The sequence below is a fragment of the Leuciscus leuciscus genome, assembly GCF_965113295.1.
Source record: "Leuciscus leuciscus genome assembly, chromosome: 3".
NCBI lineage: Eukaryota > Metazoa > Chordata > Actinopteri > Cypriniformes > Leuciscidae > Leuciscus > Leuciscus leuciscus.
Genome location: NC_138727.1, coordinates 36,609,285 through 36,633,610, shown reverse-complemented (window position 1 = coordinate 36,633,610; position 24,326 = coordinate 36,609,285). Strand labels below are relative to the sequence as shown.

Genomic DNA, 24,326 nt, shown 5'->3' with positions numbered 1-24,326 from the left:
TGCGGCTGAGCCAGCGCATAACACACGTCATAACCAAACGTTATGTGATTGGCTTACGGGTAACCAATGATTTTAAACTTCAGACAAGCGCCCCCCCTCGAGAAAGAAAACGCTTTTTCAATTATGCGAAGCGAAGTAGCAGAGTTTGGTATTACCAGGCTAACAATTTGTAAATTTGAGGGAACAAATTAGTAAATCGTCTACTACAAAATCCGTAGTTATTTTATTTTGTAATTAATTTTTTTTTTTTTTGCAGAGACAAATGCAGAGACTTCTTTCAAAAGCATTTAAAAATCTAACCACAATCTTTTCAATGGTAAAGCATATAGCAGTACAACAAAATGCTAAAATTAATAAAATTCTGTAATTAATAAAAATAGTTTTTTGTGCAGTGTGGCATGCAAAAATGTTTAGAAGTAAGTGAAGATAATGCTGAAAACAATATTTTAAATTTTTATGGAAATTTATCAATTACTTGAAGAAATAATCAACAAGGATGTCACCACAGTTTCGACTAGCTGTCCAACAACTGAATAGTGGATGTCTATCTAGATCACATCGACTAGTTGATTTTGAAAATATGTAGTTTTGAACATTCCTAATGTTAATAAAGTATCAAAATTGTTTTTTTGTTTCATCTCTAGTTTTATAGTATTGCCTAGGTAAATGTGTTAATAAACCGTTTTAATGCAGTAGGGCAAATGTAGATACATTTAATTCACTGCGATCTTATTAAACTGTTCTTAAGTGTATGAGGAGGAGTTGTTTTAATTTCTTTTTAATGGAGATGCACCACACCAGCGAATAATTATTTGCTGCCCACTTGATTGCAATTCCCACTCTGCTTATGGCCATTGAGCTGTCTCTTGTGGACAGGAAACCAGTGCAAGCTGAAGTAACTGCAGCAGAAGTGCAGGGGAAACTGTGCCCTAAAGGCAGAGCTGGACCTGGAAAGCGTCCAGAACCTCATTGAGCATATGAGAAACTGACCCACTTCAGCTCAGCCAGAGCTTATACATCCCGCCCTGCTGGACGTTGGTTCCAAAATGGCTGTTCTTGCTGATTCACAGATCTGGAGCTGGTTAAGGCGTCTGCAGAGGGGCTCCTGGGAGTCCTTCAGTGAACACTATGGCACATAGCCTAATCACTCCCCATTTTGTATATGTTAGCAGCTGCTGTCCAAGGAGTTTGGATTTTCTCTTGAATGTTGGAAAATATTTTGCATTGTAGTGTGCAGAGCTCTGAAACGGGTACCTTACTTTTGGAAAGTGGTTTGCGCTTTCAGGCACACATTCAAGATCCAAAATGGTGGCAGTGGACAAGGAATATGAGTGTAACTGGCAGTAAAACTGTTATTCCTTGTCCATTGCCACCATTGCAACTCAAAGGTGTCCAACAATGACCAGCCCTTACTGTTGGTGTGTAAATAGTTTCCCCTGGTTTTCTTACAGTTGGCATGTAACCGGACACTGTGGACCCAATACATTGGGTATGGATGGAGGCTACCTTGTGGGAGAACTGGTTTGACGAGTTTTGATTAAATATTAACCTGGCACTCTGTCAACAAAGAACAGGGCTAGGACATAAGGTCACTGAGAGTACTGTAATTGCGTCACCGGTACACGTCAAGATTTTCCTATTATTGAATGGCATGTTTTCAGGGTGTGGTGGCTGCAGCCGGTCAGCTGCTAAGATATGACTCGGTTGTCTCAGGCCTGTGTTTTGGTGGGTTCTTTACCAAAGTGAGGGAAGGTAATAGTTATGACTTAGGATTCCACTGCTTTTTCACCATCGACTAAATAAATATGGATGTAGTGTCCGTGACGTCACCCGTAGGTTTCTCAAGAGCATTTTTGAAGCCCAAAGATCTGACAGATCTGGCAGAGCGTCACTCCCAGATAACCGAAAATGGTCAAAGGGGCGGGATTAGCTGAGGTGACGTTACGGCTAACAGACAGCAGACAAACGTCTAGTAGTGACATCAGCAGTGGCAATCCACCGGTCACTCAAGTGGTCACCTCATTATGCAGAACTTTAAGGCTTAATATAAAGGGGGGAGGTATATGGGATTGACTCTCTTTTGCATCCAGTCTCTAACAGCCAGTCGATGAATTGCAGTTTAACTCACTTCCGTGTTGGTTTCAAGAGAGAGACAGGCAGGTTGCCACTCATTTTCCACAGACCAAAGTGTAAACTCCAAAAAAAAATGTAGTGCTCTGTTTTTTAAGGTCTTTTGTATTCCTGATACTACAACATGTAAAACTATTGATTGAAGGCATTTTGTTGTCTTGTTGCAAGTTAATGTGAATGGATTACAAACTATGTCAGCTATAAATTCATAACTAAAAATATACAATAATTAGGGCTGCACAATTGACCAAAATAAAATCGAAATCGCGATTTTTAGCTTAGTGCAGTTATGAAATCGCAAAGGCTGTTACTGTTATTTATATTTATAGCACATTCCATTTACACATTAAAAAATATTTTAATTGTAAAAATATTTCACAATATTATGTCTTTCTCAACTCCAGTCCTCGAGACCGTCCACCCAGGATGTTTTAGATGTTTCCCTATTCAACACACTAAAAAACTGATGAGTTGAATCGTGTTTTAATTAGTGAGACATCTAAAACATTCTTGGAGGTGGGTCCCCAGGACTAGAGTTGAGAATGTACCAATGTTTTATTAGTTCTGAAATCAGAGATCTTGACCATCCACGTGTGCCCTGGGCCATTCTCACAGACTTTTCTTTACGCTTTTCTCAGCAGTCCGAAATCCAAGCAGGAGGCCATGGTGAGGTCGCCACCCGTGATGTCCCCCTCCAGCGCTGCACAGATGGACTCCAAACTGCCCAACCAGGGAAAGCAGGGGGGCGCTGGCAGCCAATCACAGTCGTCTCCTTGTGACCCCAAGTCGCTGAGTGGAAGCCACACACCCAAAGGTCCCCAAGGCCCCATAGGGAGTATGGGACTCAAAAATGGACAAGGCCTGAGTTCAGGCAATGGTGCAAAAGGAAAGATTAAGAGAGAGAGAAGCACTTCAGTGGAGTCATTCGAACAAAGGGATACGGGAACGCCAAGCAATGAAGGGGACCAGAAAGGTAAAAAAAAAGAATTGTTTATTTTTTCCTACCTACAAGTTGAATTATGAAACTGATTCAGAGCTCTTGCATTCATAATGTGTCATTCAATAAAGGGATCATTTATCCACTGCGGTTTTAAATGACCGATAGTATGGTTTAAAGCAACTCTAGTATCTAGCCTTACTATCTTGGTCAGGTAATTATATTGAGCGGCGTCATGATGTGCAGTTATTTTTGTATTGCTGAATATTATGATCATCCTGTGGCACAGAATGATACTGTTACCACCTTGTTCTGACATTGAATGGACATCATTTTTTTTCCAGAGCGAGCATTAGGCCCATATCAGAAAATGAAGCAGTTTCTGTCTAAGAAAATTCTTTGTTTTATTTCATTTGAAAAAGTGACTGCTGATCTTCCAAGAAACTATGTTTCCCACCTCAGGCCCACGTACCAGCACTGTAACCTCTATAGCGTTACACATTGCACATTATTCAGCCCTTTCACAGTAGGGAATGAATTTTCTTACAATTTGAGTAGATAACTGAAAGTTTGGTAGTATCTGGTTGGCAAAGGCAAATACAAGTATAAACATGATAAAATACTGAAAGATTGTAACATAGCTTTGTTCAATGTTCAACAATCACATGAACAATAATCTTTTATTTATTTTACACTTTTTTTTTTTTTGTATGGTGTCCTGAGATTGGGCCATTAATGCTCTAGTTAGTTTTTTTTGCTTGTTTGATAAGGGCCTTTTTATGCTTTTATGTCGTGCTGTTATATAATTTTTATGTGGTTCTGGTCCCAGTTCTATATCCTTGTGTCATGATAGACTATGGCAATGTTCCATTGGGAACGACCTTTTAATGATTCAGGATGCAAATGCAAATATCCCAAGGGTCACACATTTTTGCTGGTTTTCCTGTCTCACATATGCGTTTATGTGCATGTTTGCCCGCCTCCTCTGGGTTGCTCTGAGGACTGTAGTGATGCATCAAGACATCCACAACCTTGTATGTTTCCTAGTGGCAGCATCACAAGATAGGCCTGGTTTGGGAACGCCAGGGAATGTACCATTTGGTTTGCTGAGTGAGGGGGAGACACCTTTTCTTCTCTCCCCACCCCCCCACCCTTTTTTTAGGTTGGTGTGCTTGACAGTCTGAAGGACCCCTGCTGGTTGTTAGCGTCTCTCCATAAACATATTTCAGTATGAAGCTCAGGCAATTTTTATTTTGTTTTTGTTTGAGAATCAAAAAAAAAAAGGTTAATTATTTGTGCTTGAGGTGCAGCACATAACGAATATTAAAGAATGTTTAGGCTACGTGTGTGTTTTAAATGCTGCTGTTGATGTTTAAGTCAGAAATTGCTTGTCCAGAAGCAACCTGTTTGGTTTTCTTTGTGTACTGACGTGCTTGTGTGCTCACACGGAGACAGCTTGTAAGGCAGTTTGGTGTGCATGTTTGTGTTTGTTCAAGCTGTCGATAGTTTGCTCTTGCCGTTTGTTTGAGCTGTGTGTGTTGTCTGTACACAGGAAGTCTTATATCTCCCCTTCTGACCTGACCATGTCCCAGTTTCAGCGAGATGTTGTGGTCTGTGAACTAACCAGTTTTCTTTCTTAAACCTTGTTCACACCGACACACCGAGGTTTTTTTTTTTTTTTTTTTTTCCTCGCTGGCGGTCAGCTGTATTGTTGATTATTGTAGGTGTTCCTATTAACTGAATGCCATAACGTTTTAGGTGGGTTGCACAACTGGCCATAGATTAACAAAAATACATGAAAAGTATTGCCAGTAAAAATAAGATTAAAAATGAACATTGTAGTGGGTAAAAAATTGTGCGATAAACTTAGACTAATTTGCATTTTGCAACCTAATGCATCTGATATGTATTAGGCTGTAGATACATGTTGTTCAGTGTATGTTTGTGCATTAAACTTACAAAGTGGTATATAAGTATTTGTGCATTTTATCTTATGCATCTGTAAACTGCTGTGTGCATCACTGAGAGGTTCAGAAACCATTTTAATCTAATGATTGGTGGAATATTTTATATTATATATATATATATATATATATATATATATATATATATATATATATATATATATATATATATATATATATATATATATATTATATATATTTTATATATTAGTTTTTGTCTACTTATATTTAAAGTCATTCTGTATTTGTATTAATAGCCTATGCTTTGATTATGGTTGTTTGTTGGAATGTGTTTTTATGTTTTATGCACTTGTGGATTTTACCTTCAACCTGCCAGGGACTACAGATGAAAAATAGCCTGTATGGCTAAATCTGGCACATTTACATGATGGACTTGAGTGCTCATGTTAATTAATGTGCATTGTCCCTTTTAAAATAAATAAATTCAAATATAGGCCTAAGTGACTGGGTCGCTACAGTGCTCCAAACTTTGTTGTGAACTGGCCTGTGGCTTCATGACACTTTAATGGTGACTAAGAACTTTCTACACGGCCAATAAAATTGTGTTCTTTTTATGAAGAGAGCAATGTGTGTGTTTTTGGCTGAGAGTTATCCATTGTTTGTTTAAGTAGGGATGTGCGCAACGACTAATTTCATTCGTTTAAACGGAAATTTTGCAACCGACTAGTCAACCCCGCCCCTCCGGAGACAGTCTGCATATGCGATCCATTTGAAATAGACTACTTAAACTATTAAGTCAAATCCCATACTAAATGCCACTAAAATAGGTACGATGTGCTTGCCTTGCATTATGATCATTGTAGATTAAACTTGAGCATTCACTTAAAGCAACAGTCCGTAACTTTTGCCGCTCTAGCGGTTAATAAAAAGAACTGCATGCATCTTGCGGATAAACATTGTAGCCGAAGCTACTTCTCTCTGTTTGTCTATGACGAGTCATGCAGGTACTGGGCTACTCCGCAGTGGTAAAGCCCGTACCAGTCTAAAATGTTCTGAATATAAACACTTAATAAATGTGTACCGTAGTGACTCAGGATAAGACAACAACATGGTTTGGAAAATGGATTCATGATGTTCGCTTATTATATACATTTTATATAAATCGCAAGAAAAGCCTGGCGTACAACTATACATTATTTAAGCATATTCTCTTCATTAGGATGTTGAAATTGAAACTGTTCAAGTGTCAAGTAATTTTCATTAATGTTTCTCCTTTAATCCGATATAAAATGTTATACTGTATCCCTCATAACCGGTAGTTTAGCAAGCCTATATGCACGTTTAATTGTTATACTAGTTTGACGTGACATCGAAGAAAACGGAAAAGTTTCGATTAGGCTGTCATAATACTCCCTCATCTTGCTCATCTTACGAGTAGACATTTCTCTAAACCCGCCGCTTGTAAAATAGTAGTATCGTTTAATCAACTAGTCTGCTAGTCTCGCGCATCCCTAGTTTTAAGCCATCCTAGACTCCTGTAAAAGTTTCAGGACAGCCTGGATTAGTCAACATGGCATGAGGAGAGAATGCCAGAGGATAGCACAGCACTTTCCAGACAGTGCTCGGTGTATTCATGCAGGTTTAAAACTTTAAGGGGACATTTGCTCAGAAAGACTAAGACCTGTCTGGTACTACACTACACTGCCAGTGGTGATTTGTTATATTTTCTATCCTCTTGGTGTTTGAGAAACAAACCTACAATTCAGTAGCAATGTACTCCATGGTAGTAGAAATCTCATGACCATTTCATGAACATTATGGTAATCATGCTCTTTCTGTCTCTCTAAAGAAATAGGTAGTAGAGCAAAAAGGTTATGTGTTGGAGAGCGGCGGTTGCCCTACAGCGGTGCAGATTGGTGTTCAGGGGGAGAGAGCGATGAAGATGACCCAGGATTCTTCAGTACGTAGTTTCAGTATTTCATTTATTTATTTGTCTATTGTATTTGTAATAAAGTGCATGTAAAGTATAAATTCATATTTTTTTACCTTAAAAATGTAGGTATGAAACTCTTGACGGTTATTGTTGTCACCTGGTGGCGTAGATTTATTAAGCAATATCCACATTCAGATCAAGCATTTGTAATAACTTGCAGTATTCTATTGAAGAACTTTGCATGATTACTAATGCAATCTATAAACTAACATTTGACTGCAGTAACAGCAATACTTTTAAATGTCATTAATGTCAATGTTTTGCCATCATCAGGCTCACACAAAATCTACACACGGAACTTTGTGAATTTACGCATTAAACTGGAACTGCTAGGATTCACAAAGTTGTGTACATAACCATACAAGCATTTATGACTATCAATCCGTCGTTTTAGTTCCTTGATTATAGTGAGTAGTAAGAGTGTAGTACTTTCAGATGTGTTTTAACAGATTTTTCCAAATGCATTGTTGTTTTTCCCAAAAATGTGAAAATGCAAAAAGTCTGCAGATTATTTTTATGCATGCGCATCACTAAATTGAATGATTGGCAAAATGTACCTTGTTGTGGCTAATGCTATTTGATAATAACGATAACATTTTTTGTTTTGCACAGACTGTAACTCCACTGACATAAAGCCAGATCCAGGTGCTCTTTCTGCATCTACGCCTACCCACAATACAGTTGGAGGACAAAGCACAACGTCTGAACTGGGGAGTGGGCAGAAACCAGGGTCAAAGGTTGTTTACGTCTTCACCACAGAGATGGCCAACAAGTAAATATTTTCTTGTTTATTTTTTTTTAAATGTTTGTTGTCTTATTAGAATTGTGAATGTGTGCTAACTTTTTTTTTAAAACAGGATGCCCTCAGGTGCACTGCTAAAATGCAGTTGTTTTGTGAAATCATAGTGTCAAGGTTTTGTCAGTTCAAAGAAGCAAATCCCACTATCTCTCTTTCGCATTTACTTTTTGCTGAGCTAAGAAATGTCTGAAAGTAGTAGTGGTAAAAGATGAAAGTGTTTGAGCACTGACAGCAGCATGTTTGCTTAAACTAGACCCTCAGATGGCCAGATATTAGGTGACAGGAGCTTTCAGACGTTCTGTGATCATAAGAAGAGTCTCCCACAGAGCAGTGCCATTACTGCTCTGACATCACACTAGATGGGGCTGAGCCCAGTGTCAAATTCTTTTGACTGTTTGTCCATCTTCTAGACCTGTTTTTGTAAATGTGGATAGGGTCTTCTGCATGGACATTAACACTACCCATTATTAGTTTAAGTGGTGAGAGTGTTCTAAATAATAAAGCTGAATTGTGTAATTTCTGTGACACTCATCACCGAACAGAATAGCAAAAAAGTCCTCAAATTGGTTGAGCCAATGTCGCTGTGTGTGACTATTTGGGATGTTTTAACAGAGCAATGATATGATAGTGCCACAGATTCAGAATGCTTAATTTTCAAGAAAATCAACGAACAAATTATTTAGTTGTTTTTACATATTAAACTGGTATTGGTGATTTTAACAAAAATTACTTTAAAAAAGATTAGACATGAAAGGTTCCTCAGAGAAGACATTTATTTTTCATCAGTGCAGTTATGCAAAGCTTTGACTGACTGTTTTCTTCCCATCTCAGGGCAGCAGATGCAGTCATAACGGGGCATGTAGAAAACATCATCACTTACCACATGAATAATATCTCTAACAGCAAGGGTGGAAAGCCCCAGCTCCCCCTGGTAAGAAAGGACATCAAAGAATTGTGTTTGCTATAAATGTCATTATTTTCACAGACACATTGTAAACGTTTTTTTTTTCTCATGTGTCTGTTTTAGAACAATCAGATTGGGTCCCTAAGAAGTGACACTAAACAACAGGGAGTTCCATCCCAGCAACAGCCCTCATCTCTCTCCAGTGATCAGAACCACCAAGCAGCCTCTAAAGTAGCGCAGTCAGGCCAGCAGCAACAACCTCAAGCGCAACCCACCCAACCTCAGCAACCAACCCAGGGGGCAAAACCAACAAGCCTCCCTCCAGACAATGCACCTTCAGCTGGTATGGACTCTAAGAGCCTCCCCAGCAGTAGCCCACAGGATGGTGCTGGATCCCATGATGGTAGTAACTCTGCAGGGACACCTGGTAGCCAGGCCTCCAACCAGCCTCCCAATGCTGGCCCTCAACAGAGCTTCCCATCCCTAGATCTACCTAAAGGGGCAGATGCTAAGCTCACAGCGCAACACCACCAGCAGCTGGCTCATGAAATCATGTCTAGCATGGGGGACAACTCTGAGGGGCTTTCCCAAGAGCAACTTGAACACCGGGAACGTTCCTTGCAGACTTTACGTGATATACAGCGAATGCTCTTTCCAGACGACAAGGACATGGCTTCGATGGGCCAAGGAAACATGGTTGGACCTCCACCCAATTCTGCAATGATGGAAGGAGGGCCCAAGAAACCAGAACAAGGGCCTCTCCAAGCCATGATGGCTCAGTCACAAAGCCTTGGGAAGCCAGGTGGTCCAGGAGGACCACGTCCTGATGGGCCTCCCTTTGGTCCACCTGGTCCTAGGGACATGCCCTTTTCTCCAGATGATCTTGGACCCCCACCACCAGGTCCAGGACCTATGAACTCGCATCCAGGTCCTGGTGGAGAGCATGGAGACCATATGACTCCAGAGCAGATAGCCTGGCTAAAACTGCAGCAAGAGTTCTATGAGGAGAAGAAACGCAAGCAGGAACAAATGCAGCACAGACCAATGGGAGACATGATGCTCCATCAGGGTGGACCTAGAGGAATGATGCGAGGCCCACCACCACCCTACCAGATGAATCCTGGAGAGGTGTGGGGCCCTGGTGGCCCTGAACCATTCCCTGACCAGATGAACATGGGCCCCAGAGGGATGCATCCACACATGCAGAGGATGCCTGGCTTCCCAGGTATGATGAACCCTGATATGGATGGAGGGCCCAATGCTATGCCCAGACCTGGAATGAACTGGCCTGATGATATGCCCAAAATGAGCGATGGGAGGGGATTCCCTCCTGGCCAAGGCATGTTTGGAGGTCCGGGTGGAAGGGTGGAAAGATTCCCCAATCCTCAGTCTGTACAGGAAGCTATGTTCCATCAAGGTATGGGTGATAAGCAAGGCATGGGTCTTACACCTGGCATGATGATGGAGATGAATCGAATGATGGGTAATCAAAGACCCATGGAGCCTGGAAATGGAGGTGGCATGATGTTTCCCAGAATGCCAGTTGATGGTCCAATGAGCCCCTCCTCAAGAATGGAGTTTGTGAAAGGTCTTGGTCGAGACATGGGTGAATTTGGCATGGGGCCTGGTAACCTCAATGTAAACATGGGCCCTAGCCCTCAGATGATGCCCCCTAAGATGAGAGATCCACCAATGAATCTTAGTCCAGAGGAAATTATGAAGATGAGGCAAGGTGGAGGTCCAATGCCTGAGAATGTGATTCCTTCACAGAGAATGATGCAGGGGCCTCCTTTCCCTGACCAGCCCCATCCAGGAGACCTCAACATGGGACCCAACCGACAGTTCCCTGGCATGGGTCCCCAAGGCCCTGGAAATCCCAGAGGTCCCAGAGGTGAGCCACCCTTTCTACCTGACCAAAGAGGTAATGTGGGTGGAAATGGACGTCTTAGTCATATGCCTCCTTTACCACCAAACCAGGCTCCCAACAGCTCAGGGCTTCCGCCCGGCCAGAGAAATATGAGTCGCAAGCCCTCAGACCTGAATGTCCAGTCTGGCCCCGCTAACTCGCCCAATGTCAACCCGCTAAAGTCACCAACACTGCGGCAGGTCCAGTCTCCAATGCTGGGCTCACCATCAGGTAACCTCAAGTCTCCACAGACACCGTCCCAGCTGGCTGGTATGCTTAGTGGGCCTTCAGCTGCAGCAGTAGCAGCAGCGGCAGCCATTAAATCTCCTCCTATGATGGGCTCAGCAGGGGCATCACCCGTCCATATGAAGTCACCCTCGCTCCCTGCTCCCTCCCCCGGCTGGACGTCATCACCCAAGCCACCCATGCAAAGCCCAGGAATCCCTCAGAACAACAAACCTTCCCTCAGCATGACGTCACCAAATATGATGGGCAGTGTAGAGCAAGGTAAAATAAAAATTCCTGCCTCCTTTATTGACAATTATGAATATTGTATACGTTTACTTTTTAGTAAATGTTCATACGCCATATTTTTATGTGGATGCAGGAACTTTGAAAGGCTCTTTCTGTTTCCATGTGGTCCCAATTATTCCTGCTAATAATACTGTTACAGCAGGACTGTTTTTAGTAATGTTTTTGTAGCAGCTAAGAGATGTCAAATAAAAGGTCATTGGTAAAAGCTCTTCTCATCCTTCCATTTCTCTCCTCTTAACCTCTTCTGCCCTCTTCTCTTCTCAGGTGGTAATCCTCCTCCCTCAGCTCCTCCATCCAGTAGTTCCTCCAGTCAACCAGGTGGTATGAATGTGCAAGGAAGTCTTCCATCCAGCAGCCCCTACACAATGCCCCCAGAGCCAACGCTATCCCAAAATCCTCTTTCCATCATGATGTCCCGCATGTCCAAGTTTGCCATGCCCAGTTCTACACCTCTCTACCATGATGCAATCAAAACCGTGGCCAGCTCTGATGATGACTCGCCGCCTGCTCGATCGCCAAACCTGCCATCTATGAACAATAGCATGCCCGGTAATGTCTATAGGAGTTAATGAATATGCGGTAGCATTATCTGTGTCATTTCCTGGAGGGCTTTTCCACTAAATCACAATCTTTTTGTTCTCTTTATAGGTATGGGTGTGAACCATCACCCAGGTCATCCTCGAATGATGACACCTAATTCTTCTGGCCCCATGCCTTCCCTTAGCCCAATGGGGATGAACACTATGGGCTCCCAGCCACTTTCCCATGGCATGCCAAACCAGATGCCCTCGCCGAATCCCATGGGCCCTAATATGCCTCCTCACTCTGGGCCTATGGGTCCAGGCATGATGCCTCATGGTATTATGATGAACCCAGTCTCACAAGATCCTGGCATGGTCAACAACCAGATGATGTCACAGGGACGTATGGGTCTTCCTCACCGAGGACAGGGCTTCCCCCCTGGACAATCACCTCCGCAACAGATCCCCTTCCCTCACAATGGTCCTGGGCACCAGGGTGGCTTTCCTCATGGGATGGGTTTCCAAGGAGAAGGGGGCCCACTGAGCAGGATGAGCAATATGCCTCATGGACCTGGTGGTGAGCCAGTTATGTGTAAACCTAATACTCCAGGTCAGGAGTTTAATAACATGCCTGGTGTCTTCAATGATTCGGATCTACACGAGGTCATGCGACCAGGTGCGTCAGGTATCCCTGAGTTTGACCTCTCTCGAATTATCCCTTCAGAGAAGCCCAGCCAGACTCTATCCTACTTTCCTCGTGGTGGGGATGCCCCTGGTGGGAAGCCACCACACCCGTCTGGCCCACCTGGCTTTCCCCAAATGCAGGGGATGATGGGTGAGAGCAACCCAAGGATGGGCCTCCCCATGCAGGGAATGGGTGGTCCTCCTGGCCCTGGACATATGGGACCACAGGACATGCCCATGGGTAATCCAGGCCACAACCCTATGAGACCCCCAGGTTTCATGGGTCAGGGTATGATGGGGCCTCAGCACCGGATGTTGTCTCCTGGCCAGCAGCCAGGAATGATGGGAGGCCCTGGAATGATGCAGGGAAAGGAAAGGCCGATGTATAACCACCCTGGCCCTGTAGGCTCTCCTAACATGATGATGTCACTACAAGGGATGAGCGGTCCTCAGCAGACTATGATGATGCCCTCTCAGATGAGGCCTCGAGGAATGGCAGCAGATATGGGCATGGGATTTAACCCTGGACCAGGGAACCCTGGGAATTTAATGTTTTGAGCCTCCATTACAGTTATTAACAATCGAGAAACTGTGTAACCTGTGAAATAGCAACCTTCGTAATGAAATACAAAAAGAAACTGTGTTCTTAAGCAGATATGTATGGAAACCAGGACATTTTTTGTGCACATACACACCCTGACACCTGGTTAGAACAAGGTTTATAGCTTACACAGCGATGGGTATCCATCACAAACACATGGATGTGTTCACAGGGAATCTTCTCCAATGGTAAAGTCATTTAACAGGTGGAAGTGTGAGAAGCTAATTGTGCTTTCCTCAGAGTTGGGCTCAGGTCTGGCACCATTTGGAAGGTACTTTTTCTCAACTTGGGAATGTATATGGAATTTACAAGACTGACTCGTGTCAAGGATATTTGCTTGACATTGTGGCATGATGCCACATATAAGTCTACAGCAAACCAAGTATGAACGTTTAGGGGCTTCATTGTACTTTTATACATGGGTGGAAACCAATAAAGATTGTTAAAAAAAAAAAAAAAAAGTCCAAGAACTGAAAGAACAGACATGAAAATGGAAAAGTCAAGGAACATTTTGTCACAAGGTGCACCGTCTTGGCTATATGTTTACATCTCATCGCATCACTTCCCTCCAAACAGGAAATGCTCTTTATATGTGTGTACTGTACTTGTGTTGTTAAAGGGATTCTACCAGTGATTTCTATAGTTTTTTTTTTCCATCTTCATTTGTAAAGGGGGGATTGAGGTGGTTGTTTGTGGACAGTAGGTGACACAACAGCACCACAAAATACTGTGTACTGTGGTGCGTACAGAATATTTTAAATTTAATTTTCTTTGCTACTCCAGTGTATGATAAAACCAAACTAAGACCTCATACAGATCATAGTATTATTAAAAAAAAGCACAAACAAGAATTAACTGTAAAGAATAAAGTGTTTTCTTTTCTCCTTTTTTTAATTGTAGAGAAAAACACTTTGACCGTAAGTAGGAGCAGTAATCAGATTTATGCAGTGTGGTCTCCCGTTCCTGTTTTAGAAACTTCGGTGAGCTGGTCTGGGTACAGGTGAGGGTGACTCTGGAGGGGTGTTTTTGAACCCCGTAAACCAGCACTCAGTTCTGCAGTGACGCTCAGGCTACTGTCTGCATATCCGTGTCTGTTTCGACAAGGACTGTCGCTGTTTGCCACCACTGCGGAATACATTGAAAAGATTTTTTCTTTTTTTTAATTGCTTGGCTGTGTACAGCTATACAGTGCAGCGCTGACAACATCGGAGCTACTGGAAAGTGGGCTTTTTCTTTTTTTGTTCTTTTTTTGTAGAAAACAAATGATTATTAAAACAAAAACAGAAAAAAAGCTAATAGGTTGTCCTCTTGTCCCTGCCCCTCCTGTGTTGATGCTCGTCATGTGTAACTCCATTGAATTTGGTACTGAACCACTTCCTAAGACTGGGCTGTGGTGTTGGACGACAAATAAAATATATTGTTTGGTATAAAGAGTCTCAATGCCTTTGTGTATATCTCATGGCTCTTTATGGTCTTCTTCTGCCCCCTAGTGGGAGTGTAGGTTATTAAAATTTGACTACCAGTTGCACAAAACCAATAAGACATGATTTTTGTGATCTGTTATGGTTTGTATTTAATCATGTTTCCTTTAAGATTGAGCTAGGATATAACATTTAACCCATTTTAGAAGTGGTGTAGCAAGTGTTTATGTGCATTTAACATGTAATAATAAGCGTACTTCAGGTTGCTTTGGATAAAACCATCAGGTAAATAATGAATTTGTGATTACTAATGTACAGCCGGTTCCCAGCTGAATTTACACTTTGTTTTGAAAAATCTGTGTAATTCGAAGCAATGGTTTTAATATGGTAACTTCGCAAACTACACTTTTATATAATTAAAAAAAGAATCTATTTATTTTACAATGTTATGTTAAAATTCACCATCATTTACAGATTCTATATGGCCAGCTTATGGATACAGGGCAGTCGTGGCCTAAAGGTAGGAGTCAGACTTGTAACCCTAAGGTTGCCGGTTTGATTCTCAAAAACGGCAGGAAAATGTAGCTGGGGGAGTGAATGAACAGTGCTCTCTTCCACCCTCAAAACGCGTGACTGAGCTGCCCTTGAGCAAGGCAACTAACCCCCAATCGATCCCCGGGTGCTGCAGTAAATGCCTGCCCATTGCTCCGGGTGCGTGTGTCCAGCATCTGTGATGCGACTGTATATTGGAGAAAAATGGGTAAGTGTACCAATACTGGGTGAGCAGATGCAGTGAACCCTGAAGAAAAGTCATAAACTTGCTTAAAATTTATATTTATCTCTACGTGTGTTTTATTAATTCAGATATTATCCATGTTGTAAATGGAAATATTTAGCCTTTTAGTTTCAATTGTAATATTTTAGGTAAATTCTTTAGATGAATATACAGGGAATTCATGCTTGGCTGATCATGGCTTGAATCTGTGCTGGAAGCAGACCAGTCCTATTTTTGTCTTCAGTTGCTTTTTCCCCAAGTTCCTTCAAAACGCATGTTTGCTGTGGTGCTATGAGCCAACACTTTCCACTGCAGGGATAATTTTAGCTGAGATTGTTTAACAGCTGCTGTAAGTGGACTAGCTCACTTGTTTGGTCCCTATTTATCTGAGCACAAAAATGTAAAGCACTTCAGTGTCAGGATGTCAACACATGACCTATTAGCTTACACCAAGCGCTCTGATGAGGGCGAGTCTTGCTCAACAACACTGGTATTGTAGTGGAGAGTTATTGCGCCATCTTGTGGTAGCGATGGCGTGATTTGTTAGATGAAGTTTGACATAACAGACCTTCTCACTTTTCAGTGAGTTGTATTGTTATTTAATGTGTTTTGGGCTGGTTCGGCTGACGAAACACTGCAAAAATTTATTTCCAAGAAATTTCAGTAGACAAAAGAACTGCAGACAGTATAAGCTGTGGAAAATGATAAGTTACCTAGGAGCGGTTTTACAGTGGATGCTGTTGAAAACACGGTAAGTCTATCCCTCACAGCCTCGCTTTCATACCTGTCATGGCGCTGCTCTGAAAAAGTTCTATGCCAAGTTTTTTTTAAGTTTTTTTTATAACTATATGGATGTAGGCTATTGTTTTGATGGATTTTATTTTAAAACTTTATAATAAAAAAAAGAAAGAAATCACCCATGCTTGTTAAACCAAATTCATCATATGCTGGCAATTTTAGCTTTTGCAACATTTATCTTTACTTCATTGTACAGTAATAACATTAAACAATCTGTTTTTACAAATAGAGGATAAAAAAAGCGAACACAAAAGTTAAAATGAAAACGTTGTTTTACATTCTTTTTTCATTCATATTTTCAGGCATAATATGTACAATTGGGTTTAGTTGAAGATCTCTTCACCCAGATTTTTACAATTTAAATCAATTTATCACTCTTTCGCTGTTTATCGAATTAGATGGAATTGTTTCTGCAGAGCTGGTCTCTTATGACAGTCTCGCATATATTCACAGTATGTTTCCTTTTTGCAGTATTATTACATGTCACAATTGTCTCACACAATCAAAGGGGTTTGCGCAGCCGCAGTCTGTGTGATCTGAATGGATCTATTTTCCATTTAAGAACTGCTTTTGACCAAGATGTGTCACATTCCTTCTCTCATCAGCAGTCCAGAATGTTTACATGCTGCTCAGATCAGCAAATATATAATCAAGTATATCATAAACATCAAGAAATCACCTATAACATCTCATTTGCCAGTAAGGAAAAACCAAAGTCAGTGAAAACATCTCAATAGTGCATTACTGTTCTAGTGCATTATTGGTTAACTTCAAAGTGAAACTGTGGTGTAGTCAACAAATTCAGAGAGGGAAAAAGTAGGCAAAGACAACATTTCCAATGCATAAGTCAAAATACAGTCAACGAAAGTCGCATTGTTCGTAGTAAGACCAGGGAATTTGTATAAAGAAATCCATTTTGATTTCATGTTGACTTTTCAAAAGTTGAATGATTCTCTGTATATGCATCACTCCACTCTCATTATGCATTTGTGCAAACATGTGAACTGATATTCTGTCTCAGTCTTTTCGACAGCAATAACGTAGACAAGTTATTGCAAGTGCAAAATCAAAGCATGTTTATGACTAGTCACAGTAGAGTAGACCCTTTTCTAGATGTGATTGGTCGGTGCTATACTGCAAGGTCGTCCGGTCTCATGCGGCTGCTGGTCCCGCTGCTCTTGCTAAACCTTCGCTTGTCCTCATCAAATTCGCTGCTTAGAAATGAAGGCGAGGCGCATGAGTTGGGCGTCTCTGTAGGTGCTTGTGAGAAGCTCAAGAAGTTGACCCCTAGGTAATCTTGACCCCGGTGGCGTTCGGTAACCATGTTTGCCGAGTTCTGTTGGTGCACCAGTCGGTCGTGAAATGGCGGACATGTTGGATGTATAAGCGAGTGTGCGTGTGTCTGTATAGTAGGGGAAGACGGTGGCGATGTCAGGCACTGGTTGAAGTCGGGAGGTGGAGTGCAGGCTCGGTTTGGCGTGGACGGGTTTGGTGAGACTAGAGCCACGGTGGACGGCGTGATCGGTCGTTGTTTGGAAGTCTTATAATCATGTAACCACCTCTTGCACTGCTTCCACGCCAAATGATACAGTTCCACGATACTGAGAAACAGAGACACGGCGGCTACCGCCAGCATGAACACGATGAACACGTTCTTCTCCGTAGGTCTTGAGATGTAGCAGTTGACCGCATGTGGACACGGAGGGGCCTTACACACGTAGAGCGCGTTGAGGAAGACTCCGTAGATCAGATACTGGACTATGATGAAGACCACTTCCATTACGAAGCGGATGAGGATACTAAGTACGTAAGTTTGTAGCAAAGCACCCTTCAATCGCACCTTCACACCTCCACCTTCATCCTCCTTCCCACAGTCCTTGTCTTTTTCAGGGTACTTCTCTCCATCTCCGTCTCTCTGTGCTCCATCTTCCTGCTCTTTCCGCTTCTTCTCCTCGCTGCGGACGCTGTGCATCGCGTGTCCCATGTAGATGAGAGACGGTGTGGACACGAACACTATCTGGAGCACCCAGTAGCGTATATGCGCGATGGGAAATGCTCGGTCGTAACAAACGTTCTCACAGCCGGGCTGCTCCGTGTCGCAGGTGAAGTCTTCCTGCTCGTCGCCCCACGAGGACTCGGCAGCAGTTCCCAGGACCAGGATCCGGAAGATGAAAAGAATGGTGAGCCACACCTTTCCCACCGAGGTGGAATGCTCCTGGACTTCTTCTAGAAAGTTCCCCAGCAAACTCCAGTCAGCCATGGCTAGTCAGAAGAGCCTGAGAAAAAGAGGTAGTGTGAAATGAAGGGAGCGGAATGGCATACCATACTCATACTATTTCTGTCAAATTAGGATATGGGAAAAATAATACTAGTAGTATGTAAGTAATTATGCTATTTCGAATTCAACCATAGTTAGTATAATCGTGTCAGCCACTGCCTAGTGCCTTCTCATGCTATTCTAAAACAAGGACAAAGATGTCAAACATGCAGAGACTGTATATTTAGGTTGTGTTTGTGTTCTTCGAGACAAACTTTTCCCACACACTGCTGGGAGTCTGGGAAAAGGAGGCAAAAGAATTTAAGGAACCTACAGCTAAAAATAAGCTAAGCCACCGATATTTAGTGGAATTTGTTTTTCTGGGTTGGACTGTTTCCTGTTATCATTCTAAAGCCATAATGTATATTTGCTCATAGTAACATTCCCCATTAATGAAATTATTTTGGCATATTAAAATCCAAGACTTTAAAATTTAAAGACTTTAGCACAATATTTTAAAATAGTAGAATTAAGTCCCAACTCAGCTGCTAAAGCTTATCAAATTTAAATGTCATGGGAAAAGTTCCATTTGTCCTTTAGGGAAGGGTGTTGCTGGACAAACATCATGTGTATTGTGTAGCATTTTTGACTTAGTCTCTCTGTTCCGTCCTTTTATACCAATTACCAATTATTCAGTATAACAATGTTCCTTATTAATTCCCCCCCCCTCCCCCCCTCCCCCCCTCCCCCCCTCCCTCTCTCTCTCTCTCTGGATTAATCTGAAGTTTAGCGTCAGAGTCTCAGTCCTCCAGGGGGTTTATGGAAAGAGAGAGCCCAAAATACTCTCATCATTTTAACATGAGAACTGGGGTAAGACTGTGTGTGTTTAAGGAGCAGTTTGTCTGTGGGAAGCTTTGAAAAGTATAACACTCTGTGTAAACACACCTTATTTTTACACAGAGGTTTTCAGTCTTTATCAGCTGGCTCCTCTAATGCCAACCACACACAGAATATTTTATTCTGTTATATTTATATTTTATTATAACACCTGGCATCCTTTCATTTATTATGCCTGAACATAATTATTTCCTTTTAAATAATTATATTATTCTGTAATACATGATGATTTTTCATTTGTGGCATTGAGAGGTCAAATCTATTTTTTTGTATAATGGCCTCAAGATAAGAAAGATATTAAAATAATTTTAATTAAAATTAGATGTTTTTTTATTTATTAATAAGTGGGAAAATGTAGTCATCTGGTCATTATCCCAAAATAACCCCCTTTAGGGTGATAGAAGGCCTGATCTCGACCCTGACATGTCTGTCTTTCTCTCTCAATACTGACCAACTGACTGTACATATCCGTTGCATAGTTTACTATATGTTCAGATTTATTGTTATATATTCAGAACTTATATAATTATTTCCTGTTTGCTATATGTATTATAATGTTAACAAATACCAGGAAGGGCAGTTTGGCATCAGATGTGGGAACCGTGTCTTTAAAGACAGACTGAATGTGGTGGAGCCTCTATATAAGTGTGTCTCGCTCCCCTCCCCTTTAAGGAAACAATCTTAAACAATATAATTTCCCTCTTACAAGGCACTTGAAAGGAAACTGACTGGGTTCAAGTCACTGGGGCCAAAGAAGTTAACGACACACTTAAAAGACTGTGTGTGTATTCAGTCATTCAGTTCAAATGTTTACATAATGTTAGTTATAGTTATTTTATTTTTAATATAATATAATATGTTATATTTAATTTAATTTATTTTTAATTTTGTAATAATAATATAATATAATATAATATAATATAATATAATATAATATAGAAGTTATATTTTCTGTAAAGCTGCTTTGAAACTATATGTGTCTGCATTACAGTTTAGAGTAATCTGCTATCAGAGGTGACTATGTATTTCAGAAATGTACATACAAATCACGCAGTTAGCTAACAATGTATTAATTTAAGGCAGAATTAATACATTGTTAGCTAACTGTGTGACATTATATGATGTATGATATATGATATACTGTGTGATATGATATGATGTATGATATATGATATACTGTGTGACATTATATGATGTATAATATATGATATACTGTGTGATATGATATGATGTATGATATATGATATACTGTGTGACATTATATGATGTATAATATACTGTGTGACATTATATGATGTATGATATACTGTGTGACATGATATGATGTATGATATATGATATACTGTGATATGATATGATGTATGATATATGATATACTGTGTGACATTATATGATGTATGATATATGATATACTGTGTGATATGAAATGATGTATGATATATGATATACTGTGTGACATTATATGATGTATGATATACTGTGTGATATGATATGATGTATGATATACTGTGTGACATTATATGATTTATGATATATGATATACTGTGTGATATGATATGATATATGATATACTGTGTGATATGAAATGATGTATGATATATGATATACTGTGTGACATTATATGATTTATGATATACTGTGTGATATGATATGATATGATATATGATATACTGTGTGATATGATATGATGTATGATATATGATATACTGTGTGATATGATATGATGTATGATATACTGTGTGATATGATATGATGTATGATATATGATATACTGTGTGACATTATATGATATATGATATACTGTGTGATATGATATGATGTATGATATATGATATACTGTGTGACATTATATGATACTGTGTGATATGATGTGATATTTAATGTGACAGTTCAATGTCTTTTTATCAATCTAAATTTTTATAAATTTAAAACTGGGGAAGGTGCTATAACAAAATCTTCAATCATCTTAGCTGTATTTATTTTTGCCAAGTTATATTAATGTGTTTAAGTAAGTAAAGTAAGTTAAGTAAATGATCTGTCCATATCAACCTAACTGAAGCTTATGCAAACCAGACATTTACCTGTGGGTTTTGTTGCAGGGATGTTTTTAGGTGATTCAAAAAGTAGGCCATGGGTCAGCAAACTGTACATCAACAGTCTACTGTATGTGAACATTTCTCAGCGCTATTTCTGGGTCAGTGAAACTTTCAGGAGGAAGGTGGTGAGACCTACTCCCTTCTCCACTTGTTTACCCGAGGAAAGGAGAACAATGTGGGAGTTTTTTTTTGTGTGGTTTTTTGCGGCAGGGGCATCTGGAGATCGGAGCTGCTAAACAGCCATCATGAAGAGAACCATGCTCTTCCGGTCTCTGTTTGCCCTGTCGGTGTTTGAGTCAGCACTGTGGCAGACGGCACAATAAAGAAAGCCTGCTAGCTATATAGATGTGGAATTCAGCGTCAATAGCCAGGCAAATAGAGATTCTAAATGTATAAAATACAGTAAAAATTTGAAGTGAATTCAACAGCTAAGCCATTATTACAAAAATAATCCAGACACGGTGATAAGGAAGGGGTCTTGTATCACTCTGAAGGTGTTTATTTTGTGATAATGTCATGTCAGGATGCCTGTACTTTATCCTTGTTTGAGTGACAGAGAAAAAGATTAATTTCACACAAGTAACCAATGACCTTAATGTATTAACTAACATGAACTAACCATGAGCAATACATTTGTTACTGTATTTGTTAATGTTAGTTAATAAAAATACAACTGTTCATTGTTCATTCATGTTAGTTCAGTGCATTATCTAATGTTAACAAGATTTGAATAAAATATTAGTAAATGTTGAAATGAACATGGACAGAGATTAATAAATGCTGTTTAAGTGCAGTTCATTATTAGTTCATGTTAACTAATGTAGTTAACTTATGAACCTTATTGTAAAGTGTTACCATTTATTTTTATTTATTTGTTATATTTACACTTAATTGTTTAATTTTTTTTTTATTGTTTATTTGTATTTAATTATATGAATTATTTTTTTGTATTCTGCTAAGCTTCAGATAATTCGGCAATACAACAGAACAATTGGTTGTCATGCTTGTTATAAAGCACATTATAACTGTTATGATCTTAGATTACTGCTCTCACTACTGAATTCTACCCATGCAAACTCTTTACCCTTTATCTGTGCTAATGTTTTTTTTTTAGGATTCAAACAGGATATGTCTGTGCTACTGGAAGTGAAATCCTGAAGTTTCCCGATCAGCACAGAGAGGATGAGTATTATATAGTTGATATTCATCTTACACTGACTCTTTTGCATGATTGTCTTCTCTGTCTGCTCTTCTACCTCTGAACAGATGGACAGTGTCTGGTTTATAGTCCAAAAAATCTAGCAGAAGACGAGCTGCAGGAGTGCTTCCAGAAGAGTGTGTTTGTGTGTGTGTGTGTGTGTGTGTGTGTGTGTGTGCGCATAAGTGTGTGATCAGCCATTTAATGCAGCAGACAGCGTGACTGAAATAACTTGATGACATCTGGAAACTAAGAACAGCAAAAGGAGCAGCAAGGCTAAGCTTTAGAGATTGAGTCCTGCCATCGGATCCTCCCTCACGAGTTCGTTCAAGGCTCCCACTGTGTGTGTCTATGTATTCAGAGATGCTCTCCTGGGAACCATCATGACCCTTCATTCATCAGGCTTTTCCTATTAGTTCCCAGCATGTTAATTTATTAGAGAGACCAAATATTGATCTGCAGCCAAACTCTCTAAGGTTAGATTAAATTAGATCAGTCAAGCACCTATTGAATTTCATATTCAAAATTCATCTCCTTAAACTCTAATTAAATTCAGGAAAGCGTGTGTATATATGTGTGTGTATATATATATATACACGTGTGTGTGTGTGTGTATAAATAGACACACACACACACAGACACACACACACACACACACACACACGTATTTGTGTGTGTATATATATATATATATCTTTTCTCTGGCAACAAATAACAGATGTACAAAAAATACCTTTTGTGACTCGAGACCTTTAAGAGAAAGATTTGTCAGTGAAATTACTACAGGTTTACAGTGTATGAAAGGTCAGCGATACAATCTATAAAAGCTTCTGCATTAAAGGCTTCATCTGCAGTGTTTTATAAAGCAGTAAATCAGGCCAAGCTTTTTCAGCTGTAGTGCATCTGCTTAAACTGACCATTAGCAAGAGGATAGAGAAGCTACACCTTAAACAGCTAACTGAAAACGAATAAATGTCTGTGTGTGTGTATGTGTGTGTGTGTGAATCTGTAACTGTTTTCATACCTTTAACAGCTGTAGATCTGACAGATGTCAGTTAAAGATCAGACGCGAGTGTGTTTGTCTCTCTGTAGACTGATGGGTAAAGACTTGGCTGTTTAGTAATAATGCTTGACAGATTCTTGTTCGCTCCGTCTCTTTACCCGAGAACCCTTGCTGTCTCTTCTGCCTTTAGGATGTGGGATTATAGTTGCCAGAACCACTTGGCGGTCTGACAGTCCCAGAGCCTCAGAGACCTCCGAGCTTCAGCAGAAGCTTCACTTTGATATATGGTTCTGTTCGTATGTTCTCTGTGATTAACGCCTGAGGTCGAGTGTCTCAGATCAAAGATCTACACTGAACAATCTGGAACGGAGTCAGACTGTTGATGCTTTCTTACTGGTGTGGATGTTGAAGAGCTGAAGCAGGTACGTTGACACCTCAGCGTGATACAGGTGATTGAACTATGCTGCTTCTTTTCCCTGACAGGGTCGAGTTGTGGACACAAGGCCGTTTGCAGACGGATCGCTTCTCGTTCACTTGTTGTCAGTATAATCCACAGGCTGATGGTGAAAATGGACTCTTTATTACCTCGGTTGACAAAAAGAAATCTGTCCCCTTCAACGATAAAGCTTGAATTGATGGATGAACCGCTGCAGTTGTTCGGAATCTCTGCTAGGTTTGAGAAAGGAAAGATGAATGTCTTTATAGATGGTCAACTCTGTTGTTTCCGCCAAAGAAAGAAACCTTCTTATACATCTAGTGTAAAACAACCTTTAGATGAGTCCTTGTCCTCTCGGTGTCATTTCCAGGGGACGACAGATTACAGACGTGCTGATAACCAGAAACAGCTGCTAGCAGGCCGACCACCGTCATGAACCATCTGGAAGTGCCCTCATACTCAAAGGGCATGTTAAGAAATACCAACAGAGCCGTACCACCTCCTTTCCCTC

The 24,326-nt window shown here is 40.5% G+C and overlaps 2 protein-coding genes and 1 long non-coding RNA gene across 6 annotated transcripts in view; 2 read left to right on the top strand and 1 right to left on the bottom strand.

The window, feature by feature from the left end:
* bcl9 (BCL9 transcription coactivator) overlaps positions 1–14,365 on the top strand; it is a 107,301-nt gene extending 92,936 nt beyond the window's left edge. For 3 of the 4 annotated variants that reach the window (XM_082163347.1, XM_082163346.1, XM_082163345.1), the window contains 7 exons: positions 2,769–3,103; positions 6,842–6,952; positions 7,598–7,757; positions 8,616–8,715; positions 8,812–11,101; positions 11,393–11,677; positions 11,777–14,365. In XM_082163347.1, coding sequence (XP_082019473.1) covers positions 2,769–3,103; positions 6,842–6,952; positions 7,598–7,757; positions 8,616–8,715; positions 8,812–11,101; positions 11,393–11,677; positions 11,777–12,891 — 4,396 coding nt within the window. In that variant the 3' untranslated portion in view covers positions 12,892–14,365. The remainder of the gene's footprint in view (positions 1–2,768; positions 3,104–6,841; positions 6,953–7,597; positions 7,758–8,615; positions 8,716–8,811; positions 11,102–11,392; positions 11,678–11,776) is intronic. The other variant, XM_082163348.1, reaches the window with a different exon arrangement.
* A 237-nt stretch (positions 14,366–14,602) lies between these two features.
* On the top strand, positions 14,603–17,960 carry LOC309494161. The gene is made up of 3 exons (XR_014204238.1): positions 14,603–15,115; positions 17,594–17,731; positions 17,819–17,960. It is a non-coding gene; the product is annotated as an uncharacterized lncRNA (long non-coding RNA).
* gja5b (gap junction protein, alpha 5b) lies at positions 16,069–24,259 on the bottom strand. The gene is made up of 2 exons (XM_082163384.1): positions 23,401–24,259; positions 16,069–18,204 (listed from the first exon to the last, which is right to left on the bottom strand). The coding sequence occupies exon 2, from the start codon at positions 18,186–18,188 to the stop codon at positions 17,058–17,060; it is 1,131 nt and encodes a 376-aa protein (XP_082019510.1). The 5' UTR covers positions 18,189–18,204; positions 23,401–24,259; the 3' UTR covers positions 16,069–17,057.
* Positions 24,260–24,326: the final 67 nt, after the last annotated feature.